This window comes from Mesoplodon bidens, assembly GCF_964165515.1.
Source record: "Mesoplodon bidens genome assembly, chromosome: 4".
In the NCBI taxonomy this organism is placed as follows: domain Eukaryota; kingdom Metazoa; phylum Chordata; class Mammalia; order Artiodactyla; family Ziphiidae; genus Mesoplodon; species Mesoplodon bidens.
In genome coordinates, this window is record NC_138160.1 from 104,343,411 (window position 1) to 104,360,905 (window position 17,495).

General features: G+C 33.8%; 1 protein-coding gene across 9 annotated transcripts in view; it reads left to right on the top strand.

Moving 5' to 3' along the window:
• The window catches only part of CSNK1G3 (casein kinase 1 gamma 3), a 126,876-nt gene that overhangs the window by 86,556 nt on the left and 22,825 nt on the right, over nucleotides 1-17,495 (top strand). For 5 of the 9 annotated variants that reach the window (XM_081231417.1, XM_081231414.1, XM_081231421.1 and 2 more), the window contains exons 7-10: nucleotides 8,486-8,571; nucleotides 8,689-8,773; nucleotides 10,982-11,130; nucleotides 14,068-14,163. In XM_081231417.1, the coding sequence (XP_081087543.1) occupies nucleotides 8,486-8,571; nucleotides 8,689-8,773; nucleotides 10,982-11,130; nucleotides 14,068-14,163 (416 nt within the window). The remainder of the gene's footprint in view (nucleotides 1-8,485; nucleotides 8,572-8,688; nucleotides 8,774-10,981; nucleotides 11,131-14,067; nucleotides 14,164-17,495) is intronic. The other 4 variants (XM_081231418.1, XM_081231416.1, XM_081231422.1 and 1 more) reach the window with 1 other exon arrangement.

The following is a 17,495-nucleotide window of genomic DNA, read 5'->3' on the forward strand; positions in this document are numbered from 1 at the left end:
TTTTGTTTTTATTGTTTTGGTTACATATAAATAATGATTTAAACCTTCTTCAGTGAGAATTTTTGTTGTTCAACTCTCTTGTTATGCCTGTTTTTATTTAGTGAACTGACATGTCTTTTGGCCTCATTTTTTTTTTTTTTTTTTGCAGGGAAATGCAGTAGTAAATTTATTTTTGCTAGTATACACATGTATATTAGAAAGTTTCCTACTTTTAAGTGAGGCTTTTGATTTTTTGGGGGGCGGAGAGGTAAATTTCAGCTCATTTAAAACAGAATATTTTTCTGTTGTTGAAAATTGATTAGAAATTCAGTTGAAACGGGAACAGTGCTAGGTAGATGAGGAATAAAATCAGTTTTAAAAAGAGAAAAATAATGTTGAGATGCAAGAGTAGAAGTTTTAAATAGAAAAGGATTGCAGAGGTTTGTAATAAACATTTGATTAATTGATTGGTTCTACCTTGTTTTCTGAAATGAAAAGAAGTCCAGATATGTGGTCTGAAATCCTGCATAGTTTTGAGCTAGTCATAACCATTCTGAGCCTTAGTTTCTTTATTGGGTTATTACTGACACTTTGAGTATAGCTACAGTGGTGTTTTTTTTTTTTTTAATCCTCAGCCCCAGTCAAGCCTTCAGATGACTGGAGCTCCATCTTTTTTTTTTTTTTTTTTTTTTGCGGTACGCGGGCCTCTCACTGTTGTGGCCTCTCCCATTGCGGAGCACAGGCTCCGAATGCGCAGGCTCAGCGGCCATGGCTCACAGGCGCAGCTGCTCCGCGGCATGTGGGATCTTCCCGGATCGGGTCACGAACCTGTGTCCCGTGCATCGGCAGGCGGACTCTCAACCAGTGCACCACCAGGGAAGCCCAGCAGTTCCATCTTTTTTAAAAAAATTTTTTAAATTATTTTTTTTACAATGGTGTGTAAGTTTCTGCTTTATAACAAAATGAATCAGCTATACATATACATATATCCTCATATGCCCTCCCTCTTGCATCTCACTCCCACCGTCCCTATCCCACTCCTCTAAGTGGTCACAAAGCACCGAGCTGATCTCCCTGTGCTATGCGGCTATTTCACACTAGCTATCAGTTCTACATTTGATAGTGTACACATGTCCATGCCACTCTCTCACTTCGTCCCAGCTTGCCCTTCCCCCTCCCCGTGTCCTCAAGTCCATTCTCTAGTAGGTCTGTGTCTTTATTCCTGTCCTGACCCTGGGTTCTTCATGGCCATTTTTTTTCATTTTTTTTTCAGATTCCATACATATGTGTAAGCATATGGAATTTGTTTTTCTCTTTCGACTTACTTCACTCTGTATGACAGAGTCTAGGTCCATCCACCTCACTACAAATAACTCAATTTGGTTTCTTTTTATGACTGAGTACTATTCCATTGTATATATGTGCCACATCTTCTTTATCCATTCATCTGTTGATGGACACTTAGGTTGCTTCCATGTCCTGGCTATTGTAAATAGAGCTGCAGTGAATATTTTGTACATGACTCTTTTTGAATTATGGTTTTCTCAGGGTATATGTCCAGTAGTGGGATTGCTGGGTCATATGGTAGTTCTATTTTTAGTTTTTTAAGGAACCTCCATACTGTTCTCTGTAGTGGCTGTATCAATTTACATTCCCACCAACAGTGCAAGAGTGTTCCCTTTTCTCCACACCCTCTCCAGCATTGATTGTAGATTTTTTGATGATGGCCATTCTGACTGGTGTGATGTGATATCTCATTGTAGTTTTGATTTGCATTTCTGTAATGATTAAAGATGTTGAGCATCGTTTCATGTGTTTGCTGGCAATCTGTATATCTTCTTTGGAGAAATGTCTGTTTAGGTCTTCTACCCATTTTTGGATTGGGTTGTTTGTTTTTTTAATATTGAGCTGCATGAGCTGCTTGTAAATTTTGGAGATTAATCCTTTGTCAGTTGCTTCATTTGCAAATATTTTCTCCCATTCTGAGGGTTGTCTTTTCATCTTGTTTATGGTTCCCTTTGCTGTGAAAAGCTTTGAAGTTTCATTAGGTCCCATTTGTTTATTTTTGTTTTTATTTCCATTTCTCTAGGAGGTGGGTCAAAAAGGATCTTGCTGTGATTTATGTTATAGAGTGTTCTGCCTATGTTTTCCTCTAAGAGTTTGATAGTTTCTGGCCTTACATTTAGGTCTTTAATCCACTTTGAGTTTATTTTTGTGTATGTTGTTAGGGAGTGTTCTAATTTCATTCTTTTACATGTAGCTGTCCAGTTTTCCCAGTACCACTTATTGAAGAGGCTGTGTTTTCTCCATTGTATATTCTTGCCTCCTTTATCAAAAATAAGGTGACCATATGTGCGTGGGTTTAACTCTGGGCTTCCTATCCTGTTCCATTGATCTATATTTCTGTTTTTGTGCCAGTACCATACTGTCTTGATTACTGTAGCTTTGTAGTATAGTCTGAAGTCAGGGAATAGCTACAGTTTTAAAAGATCATCTGTATGAAGCACTGACACATACTAGGATATTAACATGTGTTGGTTGTATATTTTATGTGATACATATATTCCTGAGGAGCAAAATTTTAATTGACTCTTTACATAACTTTAAAATTTATTGGCGAACCTATTTAAAATAACCTTTAATGGTACCTGTTGGAAAGAAACTTGTCACTTTTCAATGTTTTAGTTGCTTAAAGCAAGGGTTCCTATAATAAGGATTTTTGCCTTTTAGAAAAACATCAATTTTCAAACAGGCCTTTGTACTTGAGTGCTTTAAAAATGTGAACAGCATTTAATAAGGGCCATATTACCTTTGGGAGAATGTTTTTCATCTAACACAACTGTTAAAAACCAGAAGGATGTATTCTTTTTTTTTTTTTTTTTTCGGTATGCGGGCCTCTCACAGTTGCGGCCTCTCCCGTTGCGGAGCACAGGCTCCGGACGCACAGGCCCAGCGGCCATGGCTCACTGGCGCATCCGCTCCGCGACATGTGGGATCTTCCCGGACCAGGGCATGGACCCGTCCCCTGCATCAGCAGGCGGACTCTCAACCACTGCACCACCAGGGAAGCCCAGAAGCATGTATTCTTTAGTTACTGTGTTTCAAAGAGAAAGCCTTCCTCATGACTTCTATTTCTTGGCAAAATTTACTTCCAAATTTGTCAGTTGATGATAGAACACAAAGAAAGGAATTATGAGGGTAAGGAACATTAGCAGACTGAGTTTCAGTAGTACATTTATTTTACTAGCTCATAGTTGTGGCTTGAATTTTTACATACTGTGTAGGTTATGAGACTAATACTGTTCTCTGAGACAAGCATGTAGGCAAGATCACCTTATGATCATGGCTTATTGTCACTGTGGTAACTAAAGCCCCCCCTTGGATTGAATTCAAAGAATTGCCTTTATGGTGAATTCTTTTCCTTAACAAAGAATCCTACTGTAGGGCTCAGTACACTTGTCCATTGGTATCCACGAACTGATTCCAGGACCCCCTGAGGATACCAAAATCCGGGGGTGCTCGAGCCCTTAATATAAAATCGCATATTATTTGCATATAACCTACACACACTCTCCCATATACTTCAAATCATCTCTCGATTATTTATAATAACTAATACAATGTAAACGCTTTGTAAATAGCTGCCAGCCCATGGCAAGTTCAAGTTTTGCTGTTTGGAACTTTCTGGAATTATTTTTTCATGGATATATTCAGTCTGTGGTTGGTTGAATCCACAGATGCAGAACCCATAGATATGGTGGGCTCACTATATTTATATATCACTTAGCATTTAGCTTTAAAACCATATGCTATAATATACAGGTGTTGCTTGTGTATTGATTAATCTGTCCCCACATGTTTCATGTTTTTTGATGCTGTTGTAAATTTTATTGCTGTTCAAATTCATTTTCCAATTGTTCATTGCTAGTATAGAAATACAATTAATTTGTATATGTTGACCTTGTATCCTGTATCCTTGGTAAAACTCATTTTCTAGTTCTAATAGATTTTTTTTTATTTAGGATTTTTTTACATAAAAAATCATGTTCTCTGCAAAGAAGGATAGGTTCATTTCTTCATTTACAATCTGAATTTCTTTTAATTTTTTTCTTGCTTTTTTTGTACTGACAAGAACTTCCAGTACAACATTGAATAGAAAATGTGAGAGTGAACACCCTTGCTTTGTTCCTGATCTTAAGGGTGCCTTTCCTCATGTAAGAATTATATCAGTTGTAGGTTTTTCATAGAAGGCCTTTGTCAGAATGAAGAAGTTTCCTTCTTTTCCTCATTTGATGAGAGTTTTTATCACAAATGCAAGTTAGATTTTCTCAAGTACTTTTTCTGTATTTGAGATGATCTTATGATTTATATCTTTTCTTCTTTAATTATGGAGAATTACATCAATTGCTTTTTGAAAGTTAAACCAACCTTAAAGTCATAGGGTGAACCCCACTTAGTCATGGTGTACTATCTTTTTAAGGATTTTGCATCTGTGTTGATGAGAGATATTTCCTGTAGTTTTCTTTGCTTATAATGCCTTTGTCTGGCTTTGGTAATGGTGTAATGAATTAACTTGGGAAGGGTTTCCTTCTCTTCTATTTCCTGAAAGAGTTCGTGTAGAAATAGTATTGTTCCTTAAATGTTTAATAGAACTCACCAGTGATGGCATCTGGGCTTAGGGTTATATTTTGGGAAGATCAGAAATTAGAAATTAAATTTTGTTTAATTGGTATAGAGCTATTCACATTTTCTTCTTGAGGCAGTTTTGATAATTTGTAGCTTTCAAGGTATTTGTCCATTTCATCTAAGTTGTTGAATGTATTGGCATATTGTTAGTTTGTAATATTCCTTTATCATCCTTTTAATGTCTGTAAGCTCTGTCCTGATGTCCCCTTGTTGCCCCTGATATTAGTAATTTGTGTTTTCTTTCCTGTATCCTAATGAGAGGATTAATTTTATTGAACTTTTCAAATAACCAGCATTTGATTTCAAAATTTTTTCTACTGGTTGTCCATTTTCTCATTATTGGTTTTCTGATTTGTCATTATTTTCTTCTTCTACTTATTTTGGATGGTCTTAGCATCAACATAGATAAGTGAATCATAATACAGTCTTGAAATAGACCCATACATAGATGCTCAGTTGATTTTTGAGGATGGTGCAGAAGTTATTCAAAGGGAAAAGATAGCCTTGTCAAGAAACTGTGTGAGAAAACTAGGCATCAATATGGAAAAAAAGGAATCTAAACTCTTACCCAACCCCACAACAAAAGCAAACAAACAAAAAATACTTCAAATGATTCATAGATTTAAATGTTAGAACCAAAACTATAGGATTTCTTGAAGGAAAAATAGGAGAAAATATTTGTGACCTTAGGGTAGTCAAAGATTTTCTAGTTAACACATAAAAAAGCATAAACAATAAAACAACAACAGAAAAAACCAATAAATTGGGTTTCATCTAAGTGTAAACTTCTGTTCTTTGAAAGATACTGTTAAGAAAATGAAAAAAGCGCTTACAGTGTGAGAGAAAGTATTTGCAAAACTTATTCCTAAAAATGACTTATATCCAAAATATACAAACAGCTCTTACAGATTTATTATAAGACAAATAGTACAATTTTTTAAAAATGGGTAAAATGTTTGGAAATGTGACAAAAAGATATATGAATGACCAGTAACACACATGAAACAACATTCAAAAAAGGTCACCAGTGAAATTCAAATTAAATGACAGTGAGCCAACACTTCATGGCCATTAGCATGGCTAAATTTGAAAGAGTGACCATACTAAATGTTTGACAGGCTCTGGAGCAGCTGGAAGTCTCATGTATTGCTGGTGGAAATATAAAATGACACAATCCCTTTGGAAAACAGTATAGAAGTTTATTTTCTTTCTTTTTTTTAAAAAAATAAATTTATTTATTTATTTATTTTTGGCTGCATTGGGTCTTTGTTGCTGTGCATGGGTTTTCTCTAGTTGTGGTGAGCGGGGGCTACTCTTCATTGTGGTGCATGGGCTTCTTATTGCTTGGTTTCTCTTGTTGCGGAGCCCGGGCTCTAGGTGCATGGGCTTCAGTAGCTGTGGCATGTGGGCTCAGTAGTTGTGGCTCACGGGCTCTAGAGTGCAGGCTCAGTAGTTGTGGTGCAGGGGCTTAGCTGCTGCTCCGCAGCATGTGGGATCTTACCGGACCAGGGCTCAAACCCGTGCCCCCTGCATTGACAGGCAGATTCCTAACCACTGTGCCACCAGGGAAGTCCCTAGAAGTTTCTTATAAAGTTAAACCTACACTTTCCCTATGACGCAGTAATCCCACTCCTGGATGTTTACCCAGAGAAATGAAAACATATGTCCACACAAAGACTTGTACAAGAACGTTCCTAACAGCCTTATTCACATTAACTCAAAACTGGAAGTTACTCAAAGGTCCATCAATAAGCAAACGGATAAATAATTGTGGCAGTTAAAAGTAATGAGGTACTAATGCATACAACAACAGGAATGAAGCAAAAGAATCCAGACACTAGGGTCCATACTGTATGATCCTATTCATGTGAAACTCTGTAAAAAATCAAATTTACTATAGAGTGACAGAAAACAGGTGAGTGGTTGAGACCAGGGGAGGGGGAGAATAACTGGCAAGGGGTAAAAGGGAATCTTTTGGAGTGTTGGAAATAATTCTTGATTGTGTCAGTACTTAGTTCTGTGTATTATCAAAATTTATCAAACTGTACCCTTTAATAAGTGTATTTTATTGTATGTAAAATTATACTAAAGTAAAAGAAGTTTCTTGTTTAGTGATTATCAAATCTGGCTGTACATCAGAATCATCTGCTAAGCTTTTTAAAGTGTACATTCTTCTACCCTATGTCATACCCAAAGAATCAATGTTTAGCATTAGGCCTGCTCATTTGAGGTTCTTAAGAGTTTCAGAGGTGATTCTGATTCTCAGAGGGACTTCAAAAATAATTTTTTTTCTTTCCATGACTTTTCATTCTTAAGACTCCTAGGACCTAATAAAGTGAAATCTTAGTTATAAAAGGCATTACTGATTTTTTTCATGAATTCACATCCTGCTTTCATTAATGGCTTTTAGAAGAACTTTATATTACTTATTTTGAAAGTTTGCTATTTTTAATAGCATATGTTTACATTGTTAAAATATGAAATATAAGAAAAATTCCCATTATATCACATTTTTGCGTATTTGAAATGAGCTATTGAAACGTCCTGTCTAGTCCTCCAGTCTCATACCCCTAATTACTAATGATTTGATGCATATTTTTCTAGATAGTTCCCTATGCTTATAGAAAAGAGATATATTCTAATCTAATTTTATATGTTTTAAAATAGTCATTTATATATTTAAGTAGTATGCGTTGAGTGCCTGCTCTGTGGCAGCCGTTACACTAGGCCCTGAGGCTATTGAGCCAAAGAGATATCTGCTCTCCTATGATGTTGTCAGATGGGAGGATAGATGTTGATTAAATAAAAACACAAACATATATATTAAAACTGTAGCAAGTGTTACAGAAGACAATTATAGAATGTTGTAAGATTACCTAGTAAAAATTAAAACCTTTTTTGACCCTTTTACTCTAGTTCGGTTCCATCCTTTGAAAAGTGTGCTTTTTCTAAAGTATTTAGTACTGCTTGGGTAGTATGAGTATTCATTTGGATGAAACAACTTGCACATGAACATCCCCATATTAAAGTATTATTTTCTCCTCTTATTGTTAGTCAGCATTTTTGTATTATTTTAAAATACTAAGAAAACTTAAATATTTAACTTAAGTGACAAAAAATTGAAAAAAGATTCACTCAGCAAATATTTATAAGTACCTCCCTGAGTCTTGGTCTGTGATTATCATTCAGTTATATGCTATACAACATTTTGTTACTAGAACAACAATAGCAACTTGAAAATGGCAATTTGTTCTGGCAGCATATTTTTGGTGCTGTCAGAGGAGTTATTACTGTTGGAGTGTGTCAAACACGGTGCTTTTAAAAATATGTTACACAATATACTAATTGTATTTGATATTAATAGAGAGTATGTGGGGTGGAATTTTTGTGCTCATATAAGTTTAGGAAATGGAGACCTAAAGTTAAACATTTTTAGCTCTAGGTATTGTCAAAACTTTTAATATGTTACATTCTGAATCTTTTAAGATGGAGCTGTAGTACACGGTGATTCTCTTTTTGATCATGGAACCCTTTCCTCCTTGCCTTATAGTTCTATGAATAGATATTTAAGGAAAGAAATAAATCTCCAGTAGTATCTAAAAAAATCATAGTGACATGTTTTAAAGATGCATGATAATTTTAATGTAAAACATTATTGTTTAAACATGATTTTTCTCTCTCGTAAGTACCAGATTGGTATTTTATATTTATACGCTGAGCTTTGGGGAATTAATTTACATAAAAGGAAAGAATCATTTCTCCATTCTTGCATCCTAAACTGGGAAAGGAAAATGAAATTTATGTTTCTCTTATATTTCAGAACAAAGTAGAAGAGATGACTTAGAAGCTTTAGGTCATATGTTCATGTATTTTCTGAGAGGCAGTCTTCCTTGGCAAGGTTTAAAGGTAATTGTTTTTGTGTTTCCTTATTGAATTTCATAAATTGTTAATATATTAAGATACTCTCTTCCACGTATTTAATTTTAAAATTACGTCTCAAGATTCTTTTTCTTTCTGTTTTAGGCCGACACATTAAAAGAGAGGTATCAGAAAATTGGAGATACAAAACGAGCCACACCAATAGAAGTGTTATGTGAAAATTTTCCAGGTAATGAATAATGCTGCGTGATACACGTGCTTATTATACACAGAAAACTAGAACTGTTCATTTTCATTGCTTAAGTTGATAAGTACTTTTTTCATGCTTAAAAAATATGAGTCAAAAGATGTCAGCAGGACTTCCCTGGTGGCACAGTGGTTGGGAGTCCACCTGCCAATGCAGGGGGCATGGGTTTGATCCCTGGTCTGTGAAGATCTCACATGCTGTGGAGCAACTAGGCCCATGCACGACAACTACTGAGCCTGAGCTCTGGAGCCTGCGAGCCACAACTGCTGAGCCTATGTGCCACAACTGCTGAAGCCCGTGCACCTAGAGCCCATGCTCCACAGCGAGAGAGGCCGCTGCAATGAGAAGCCCGTGCACCACAACGAGTGGCCCCTGCTCACCACAGCTAGAGAGGGCCTGCATGAAGCAACGAAGACCCAACGCAGCCAAAAATAAATAAATAAATTTAAGAAAGGAAAAAAAAGATGTCAGCATTTGATACACAGACCACAGGGCAATGTGTATACTCACTTTTGTAAAATGGTATTAATGGAAGAAAATTCATCTTTTAATAGTGTTGACCAGTACCAGCTAAAGTAATATTTTCTTCAATAACATACTTTTAATAAGTTGAAATATTTGCTTAGAAATACTAACTAAAGTTTTGGTATCCAATATTAGTCATTTGAGTCTCAGTGTCAAGCTCAAAGGAGGTATGTGATGTATGATTTAGTCTGGTTTTCCAAGTACAGTAAAATCTTACTAACCTTACTACTTTTAGGCTAATTTTGTATTGGGGAGCTTTATGAAGATAGATTTGCTCTCATGTAGATCTTTGGCAACTCACGTGAAATCAACAAAAATTTACTTAAGATTCCTAAGTCAATTAAGGGATAAGAATAATGTGTCCCTAATGTGTTAAAATACCTGTTTTGATTTATGCAATAACGTTAAATGAGAACCAAACTTGAAGACAGAAGATGGAGCTTATATCTCACTTCAGTATTTACAGGTTCTCCTGTACAGTGCTGGCATTATTATTGTAATAGTATCAGCAGCATAATCTCAGGTAGCCCTTTTTCAAGTTTGCTTTTATTATTCATTGACAGTAAACTTTAATTATGTATTTTGCTTTCTTGCTATAACATATAGAACTGGAAGATTAAAAGAAAAAATCGGTTGATAGTACTAACAGTTTAGGTGTAGGCAGATTGGCTATACCTTATTAAGAAGCTTATACAAATTTCTGCAGGAAAAATGGGGGTGCCAAAGTAATTAGCCAGGTGGTTAGCTAGAAAGTGGAATAGTGGGAGAGTCACCATGTGACTGGGTCACTGGATGCTACTTTCATGCCTGTTAGGCTATGGGTGATCCTTTTCTTATTAGCTTCCATGAACCAATTGGATCAAAAAAGCAGCTAGGTGTAACCTACCATCTCTTATGATAGTGCTTTTATGTGCTCTGATGGTTAAACACTGTTTTACTAATTGCTGACCATTTTGCATATTGATTTTTATGGCTTTTTCTTTCTTTTACTTCTGGAAAATATGACCTTAAAAAAAATACATCTCTAATATATTTGGGAATTATAATAGCATGCAAAGGTTTATGTATTACAAAATAATTGTTACATTTATGACCAGAAATTAAGGGAAGAATTAAACTGTCTTCCTGAATCTGTTTTAGCTTTATGTTGCTAGGTCAGTTGATTAGAATACCATTTAGCCAAGGTTAAGAATTTGAATCTTCTATTGGTCATTTAGTGTCACTGATTCTAAAGGAAATCCAGCAAGGTAGTGCAAATGCTTTCATGTATAAATCAATTCCTATCAGTATTTAAAATAATTTTTAAAAATTGAGCTTAGTATTGTGTTTTGTGATTAAATAATTATGCATTATTAAGTTTCTATTTCAACCTTGAATACTGTCCAAGGTTTCTATTAAAAATAATGTAAAATAAAAATTTTAGCCTTTCCTAATGAATTGAAACAAAAATAATGTTTGTTAAATCTCTGATTTATCTTTTGTCCCTATTTCCTTTCTTCCCTTCTTTCCCCCTTTTAATTTCATTGTTATTAAGTTCGTAATATTTTAGTAGAATTTTGTTACTTTTTTATGTTTTTATAATACCCTGTGCTTTTAGATATTTATAATTTTATTATTAATGAGTATTAGAAAAGTTTAATGAGAAAATTTTTATTTCCGTTCTAGAAGAAATGGCAACCTATCTTCGTTATGTAAGAAGGCTAGATTTTTTTGAAAAACCAGACTATGACTACCTAAGAAAACTTTTTACTGACTTGTTTGATCGAAAAGGGTATATGTTTGATTATGAATATGACTGGATTGGTAAGCAGTTGGTGAGTACTCCAGGCTATATAATAAAAATAAAAGATTATTTGTAGTATTTAACCTTCTTTTTCATAGTACAGATCCTTTATTTAAAAAGAGTTGAGAACAAATAATTTTTTATTTTGAAGTACAGTTGATTGACAATATTATATTAGTTTTAGGTGTACAACATAGTGATTCAATATTTTTATAGATTATACTCCATTTAAAGTTATTACAAAATAATAGCTATATTTTTCTGCACTGTACAGTATATCCTTATTGTTGATTTATTTCATACATAGTAGTTTGTCTCTTAATCCCATACTCCTGTCTTGCCCCTCCCCTCTTCTTTCTCCTCACTGGTAACCACTAGTTTGTTCTCTATATGTGTAAGTCTGTTCCTATTTTGTTATATACATTTGGTTGTTTTAGTTTTTAGATTCTACATATCAGTGATAACAGAGTATTTGTCTTTCTCTGTCTGGCTTATTTCACTAAGCATAGTACTCTAGGTCCATCCACATTGTTGCAGATAGCAGAATTTCATTCTTTTTTTTATGGCTGAGTAATATTCATATATGTGTGTGTGTGTGTGTGTGTGTGTGTATCCATATCTATATCTGTATCATCTCCGTATCTTCTTTATCCATTCATCTGTTGGGCACTTAGTTTGCTTCCATATCTTCAATATTTTGGCTATTGTGAATAATGCTGTTATGAACATTGGAGTGCATTAGTGTTTTCATTTTCTTGGATATATACCCAGCAGTGGAATTGCTGGATCATATGGTAGTTCTGCTTTTAGTTTTTTGAGGAATCTCCATACGGTTTACCATAGTGGCTGCACCAATTTGAATTCCCACCAATAATGCACAAGGGTTCCATTTTTTCCATATCCTCACCAACCCTTGTTATGTCTTGTCTTTTTTATAATGGCCATTCTGACAAATGTGAGGTGATATCTCGTTATGGTTTTGATTTGCATTTCTCCGATGATTCGCAGTGTTGAGCATTTTTTAATGTAACTGTTAGCCATCTGTATGTTTTCTTTGGAAAAATATTTATCCAGGTTGTCTGCCCATTTTTTGATTGGGTCCTTTGTTTTTTTTGGTATTGTATGAGCTGTTTATAAATTTTGGATATTAACCTCTTGTAGGTTATATCATTTGCAAATATTTTTTCCCATTCAGTAGGTTGTCTTTTCATTTTGTTAATGGTTTTCTTTGCTGTGCAAAAGCTTTTAGGTTTAATTAGGTCCCATTTGTTTATTTTTGCTTTTGTTTCTCTGCCTTAAGAGACAGATCTAAAAAATATTGCTGCAGTTTATGTGAAAGAGTGTTCTGCTTATGTTCTCTTCTAGGAATTTTATGGTTTCATAGATAAAGGTCTTTAATCCATTTTGAGTTTATTTTTGTATATGGTGTTAGGAAATGTTCTAATCTCATTCATTTACATGTAGCTGTCCAGTTTTCCCATCACCACTTATTGAAGAGACTGTCTTTTCTTCACTGTATATTCTTGCCTCCTCTTTCACAGATTAATTGACCACAAGTGTGTGGGTTTATTTCTGGGCTGTCTATTCTACTCCATTGACGTATGTGTCTGTTGTTGTGCCAGTACCATGCTGATTTGATTACTGTAGCTTTGTAGTATAGTCTGAAATCAGGGAGTGTGATACCTCCAGCTTTGTTCTTTTTTTCTCAAGATTGTCTTGGCATTTCAGGGTCTTTTGTGGTTCCATATACATTTTAGGATTGAGAATAAATAATTTTTAACGGGTTCATTTTATTTCTTTTTTATGGACGTTTCAGGTAGCATAATATAAAAATTATTCTTTGAATTTTGTAAAAACCTTACATTCGGAGTCTACTTTTTAGAGTAATGAGTTATTTTGAACGTTTTACTTCTGATTTAGTTCTTAATGTCAAATATACTTTTTAAAAATATAATATTCTAGTGATAACTTTTAAAAGATCAGCTAGTTTTTTTCAGCTAGTTTTTTTCCTTTAGTCATCTTTCAAAACATTTGTAATTTTAAAATATGTATTAATTATTCTAGCAGTTTTAGGTTATCTTGGAATAGACTGATACATATTGGAGCATGTTTAGGTTTTTAAAACTGTACCAAGTTTTCATAGTTTAAAAAAAATTGTCTTGATCATAACTGTGGGATGGGTGTCATTACTTAAATGAAGTTATCATTAAATTCTTTCTTTGAAGTGGTGACTTCCAGAAAATCAAATATGTATTCTCACTAGTCTTTTTTTTTTTAATATGTAAGAATGCCTTACAAAATTTCGTATAATTATGGCTCACTGTTAGCAAATTGTTTTCCAAATTTGGAACTGCTGAACTCTCAGATTCAAGTATTTTTGAACAACTGACTTACTTAAGCATTTAATCTGTAGTTTTCTTAACTCCAAAGTGATTTGAATATATATGGTATCTAAAATGCAAATCTGAATATACTTTGATTAAAGTATTTATATGAAGTTTTGAATTATATTTGAAAATTTTAATTTTATATAAGCCTCTTCTGAGCTGAAATATTGACAGTAAGCAATTTTATTAGCTTACTTAAAAAATTATTCCCTTAATTTTCTTAAAATAATTTTTTTCTGTTTATATATTGGCTTTGGAAATGAGAAACATAAACAAATACACTTTCATTTTTTGCTATGAAAAAGTAACCTAAAAGTAATGACAGTATTAGAAGGTCTTTTGTTGATATAAAACTAAATACTTGATAAAGTATTTAAATATTTTGAAAATACTTTAAAAAGTAGCTATGATCTCTTTGTTGTATTTAACAACATATTTTAGGAAAAGTATCTTTTCTTAAGGCCTTACTTTATTTAACAGTGTGTTTTATTTTTTTTCCTTGAATATGTTAAGTAGCTAAATAATTTTAAATAAGAGTTCTGAAATAGAATGCATTGATTCTAATTGTTATTGTATTGTAGCCTACTCCAGTGGGTGCAGTTCAGCAAGATCCTGCTCTGTCATCAAACAGAGAAGCACATCAACACAGAGATAAGATACAACAATCCAAAAATCAGGTTTGCTGCCCTTTTAGATATGAAATGTCTTAATTTGCTTCTGTATTACCTTCTCACAGTTTATAAATATATTTGGTGTTTTATCATGCGCAGATGACAGCTTTATATGTGTATGCATTTGCGTGTGCATGTGTGTGTATACATACTTGTATATACGTATTGAAGGGTTGAAATACATATTTTTTTCTTTTATAAAGCAGACTGTATACACACGTATTAAGGATAGAAAGTGCATATATTTTCAATAGCTAGATTCTTTCCCCTAATGTTCACATTAAAAATGTTTAATCATAAATCCTAATTAGTAGTATAAGTTAGTATAATAAACTTTGAGCAATGTTTGATATTCTGTTAGAATGGAAGTATCTGGATACCCTGTTGGAATGAATTGTAATAGCAGTTGGTCTTTCTAACTATAGTCTAGTTTAGTGTACTAAATTATTTACTGAGTTCCTGTTATTTGAAAGCTACTATTCTCCACATTGTAGAAATTCCGAAGTAAGGAAAACATATAACCTGTAAGAAATGATTTTGTAATCAGTGGCTAAGACCTCTCTCAGCCTCTGGAATCAGTCATACCTGGATATGGCTTGACCCTGGGAAGATTACTCATTCACTCAAAGCCTCAGTTCTCATCTATAAAATAAAAATAGTGCATTTAATTTCTAGCATATAGTAAGCTTTCATTAAGTCTCAACTCTTGTGGCTGGTATTACTGTTATCATTATTACAATAAATTCACAAATAGCTACATTACAATGCAGAATAAACACTACCATAGGAAATACATTAATAAAGTGCCAAGGAGGATCATTGGAATATGTAGGATCTATAAAGATTTGATGGCAAAGGTGGCTTTTGAGGTGAGCCTGAAGAATGAATGGAATTTTTAAAGGCAGGTGAAGGGATAAGAGCATTTTGGGGAGAGTGAACAGTAAAAAATATAAAGCAGAAGTTTAAAAATGTAGAATATGTTTGAGGAGAAATAAGCAGTTGGCTTGGAGCAGAGAGTAGGTTCAAGACAAGGCATAGAAGATTCATTGAAGAGTTTGTATTTCCTGGGTGAGGTATATTGGAAGCTGTTGAAATTTTTGAGCAACGTTTTTACTCTTCTCATTTTTGTATAAGGAAGCTTTATTGAATCCTTTTGACGTAAAAATTTTTGCTGTCACCCTGAGTTAAACAGGGCCTTTAGAATTTTGGGTTATAGCCCTTTTTGGAGAAGGATAGTGTGTTATCCTTTTTGTATCCCATCAGGGTTCAGGTGAGGGTTAAATAAGAAATGAAATCAAAGAAAAAACACAACTTATTAAAAATAATTGCCAAATAAAATGCTGCATTTAAGAAATATTTAACAACATTATGCTTTAAAGTATAGAGAATTTAAAAAGATTAGTTTTATAATTTCACCTTAGAAAAATTGGGACAGTAAAGGGTCTTATATATAAATTACTTCCAATATAAATTACAACTTGTTGATAGCTTGAGTACTCTGATAAGATGCTGTATATAGAAAGAAATGGGAGAAATCAAAACTTGGAGTTTGTGTTTTATAAATCAATTAATTTCTCAAATGTACGTGGAAGAAGATCAGTAGTTCATGTTCTGTGAAGATCTCCACTTGAGCTGTTAGGTATTGTAATAAGTGAAACTCTTCTTTTATTGTTGAATTAAATTTTTGTTGAAATAAATTTAAATGTTTTAAAGTTTAACTTTCTACATGTTTCAGATATATCTTGCTAGCTCGATTGCCAGCTCACTGAGGGTGGGAACCATATTTTGTTGATGTAGTACTTATTGCACTAAACGTAAGGAGTCAGTTTTCTTCTCAGGAAATCCTTTAGGATAGCTTATATATTGAATTTGAAACCAGGACATGCAGATTCTTACCATGATAGAAACATTGTATATCTAGAAAAAATTTCTTAACTATCTGTGATGCAGTAAACAGCTTAAGTTGTGTGATAAACCCATAGTTCACAATCCCAAAAGAAGAAAGGTTAATTCTTTAAATGTCTGAAACCTTTGTAATGTCCCCAGATAAACAATTGTAACTTAGAGTCAATGGTTGAAGTTCAGGGAATCTGGAAATTTTACAGAAAATGTTCGGTGCATGCAAATGTTTATCCTGAGGCGAGGTTGCATAGCTCTTACTGTCTTCTTAAAAGGTCCATGGTTCCCAAATGTTGCCTGCTGTCCTAGGCAACATTTAGATCTTTGTCTCTCTTTTAGTATGATTTTCATTCTTTCATCTTGTTAAGATTTGGTCTTGTCTAATTTATTTCACTTTAACCCTACAAATCTGCTAAATTCTGGTGATAAATTTGGAGGATTTAATGAAAGGATATTATAGAATTGTCATAATTGTTTTGATGACATATTTCATGCCACAGAATGTAGTTTTTCGTTGTACAGTTTAATTTAGGAAGTTTAGTGCCAGAACATTTATTCTTTGTGTCCACTTGATTTCAACATCTCTTCCCCTAAAGGGTTACTCTGGCTCCTGATATGCTTAGGTTCCGTGTAGCCCAGTGTACTTGGCACTTCGTGGCAAGATTTTCCTTACTTTGGTTGAAAAAGAAAGAAAAGAGCCCTGAAGTCTTTAGAACATAATGTAATTGTGATAAGGAGCTAGGTAGTAATATTGGAAGAGCAGTAGGCTCTCAGTTTGAATCCTTTGTGTACTCTTTGCTACCTCTATGACCTTAGAGAAGTATTTAATGTTTCAGTGTCTTCATCAGTAAAATGAGGGTGATACTATCTATCTCAAAAATGAGATAACACATATAAAGCAGCTAATGCAGAACCAAACATGTAATAGAAACTTAAATATTGTAAAGCTTCCCCCTCTTCTTATTAGTGCTGTCCACATTTTCCTGAAACATAGAAATTGACCCCTATTAAGCAGTTACTCCTAATTCTGTTACTAGATTATTATTAGTTTGTGGTTATTGCCATACAAGTTTGCCAAGTCATCTAAAAGCTTCAAGAATTATCAGCCTATTTCATGGAAATGGGTTTCTTAATTTGAACCAGATAAAAAGATCAAGGAGGCAAAGAGATTCATATATGTAAGATTGTCACTTAAAAAAATTGTTTACCATATCCTCTTGGTATTCTATATAGCACTTCTCGCTTTTCGAAGAATTTTTCTGTTTTCTTGTATTATCCTCACAATCAGAAACAGGGTACTAAGCAAGAAGAGAAAAGTTTTCTGGGACCTTAAGTATGGCTATTTGAGTACTATCTTTTTATTCACCTTGCTAGAAGTAGTTCCTCATCAGAAAACTAATGGGGACCTCTTCTGTAAGAAAATATAGTGGATGCCTTTT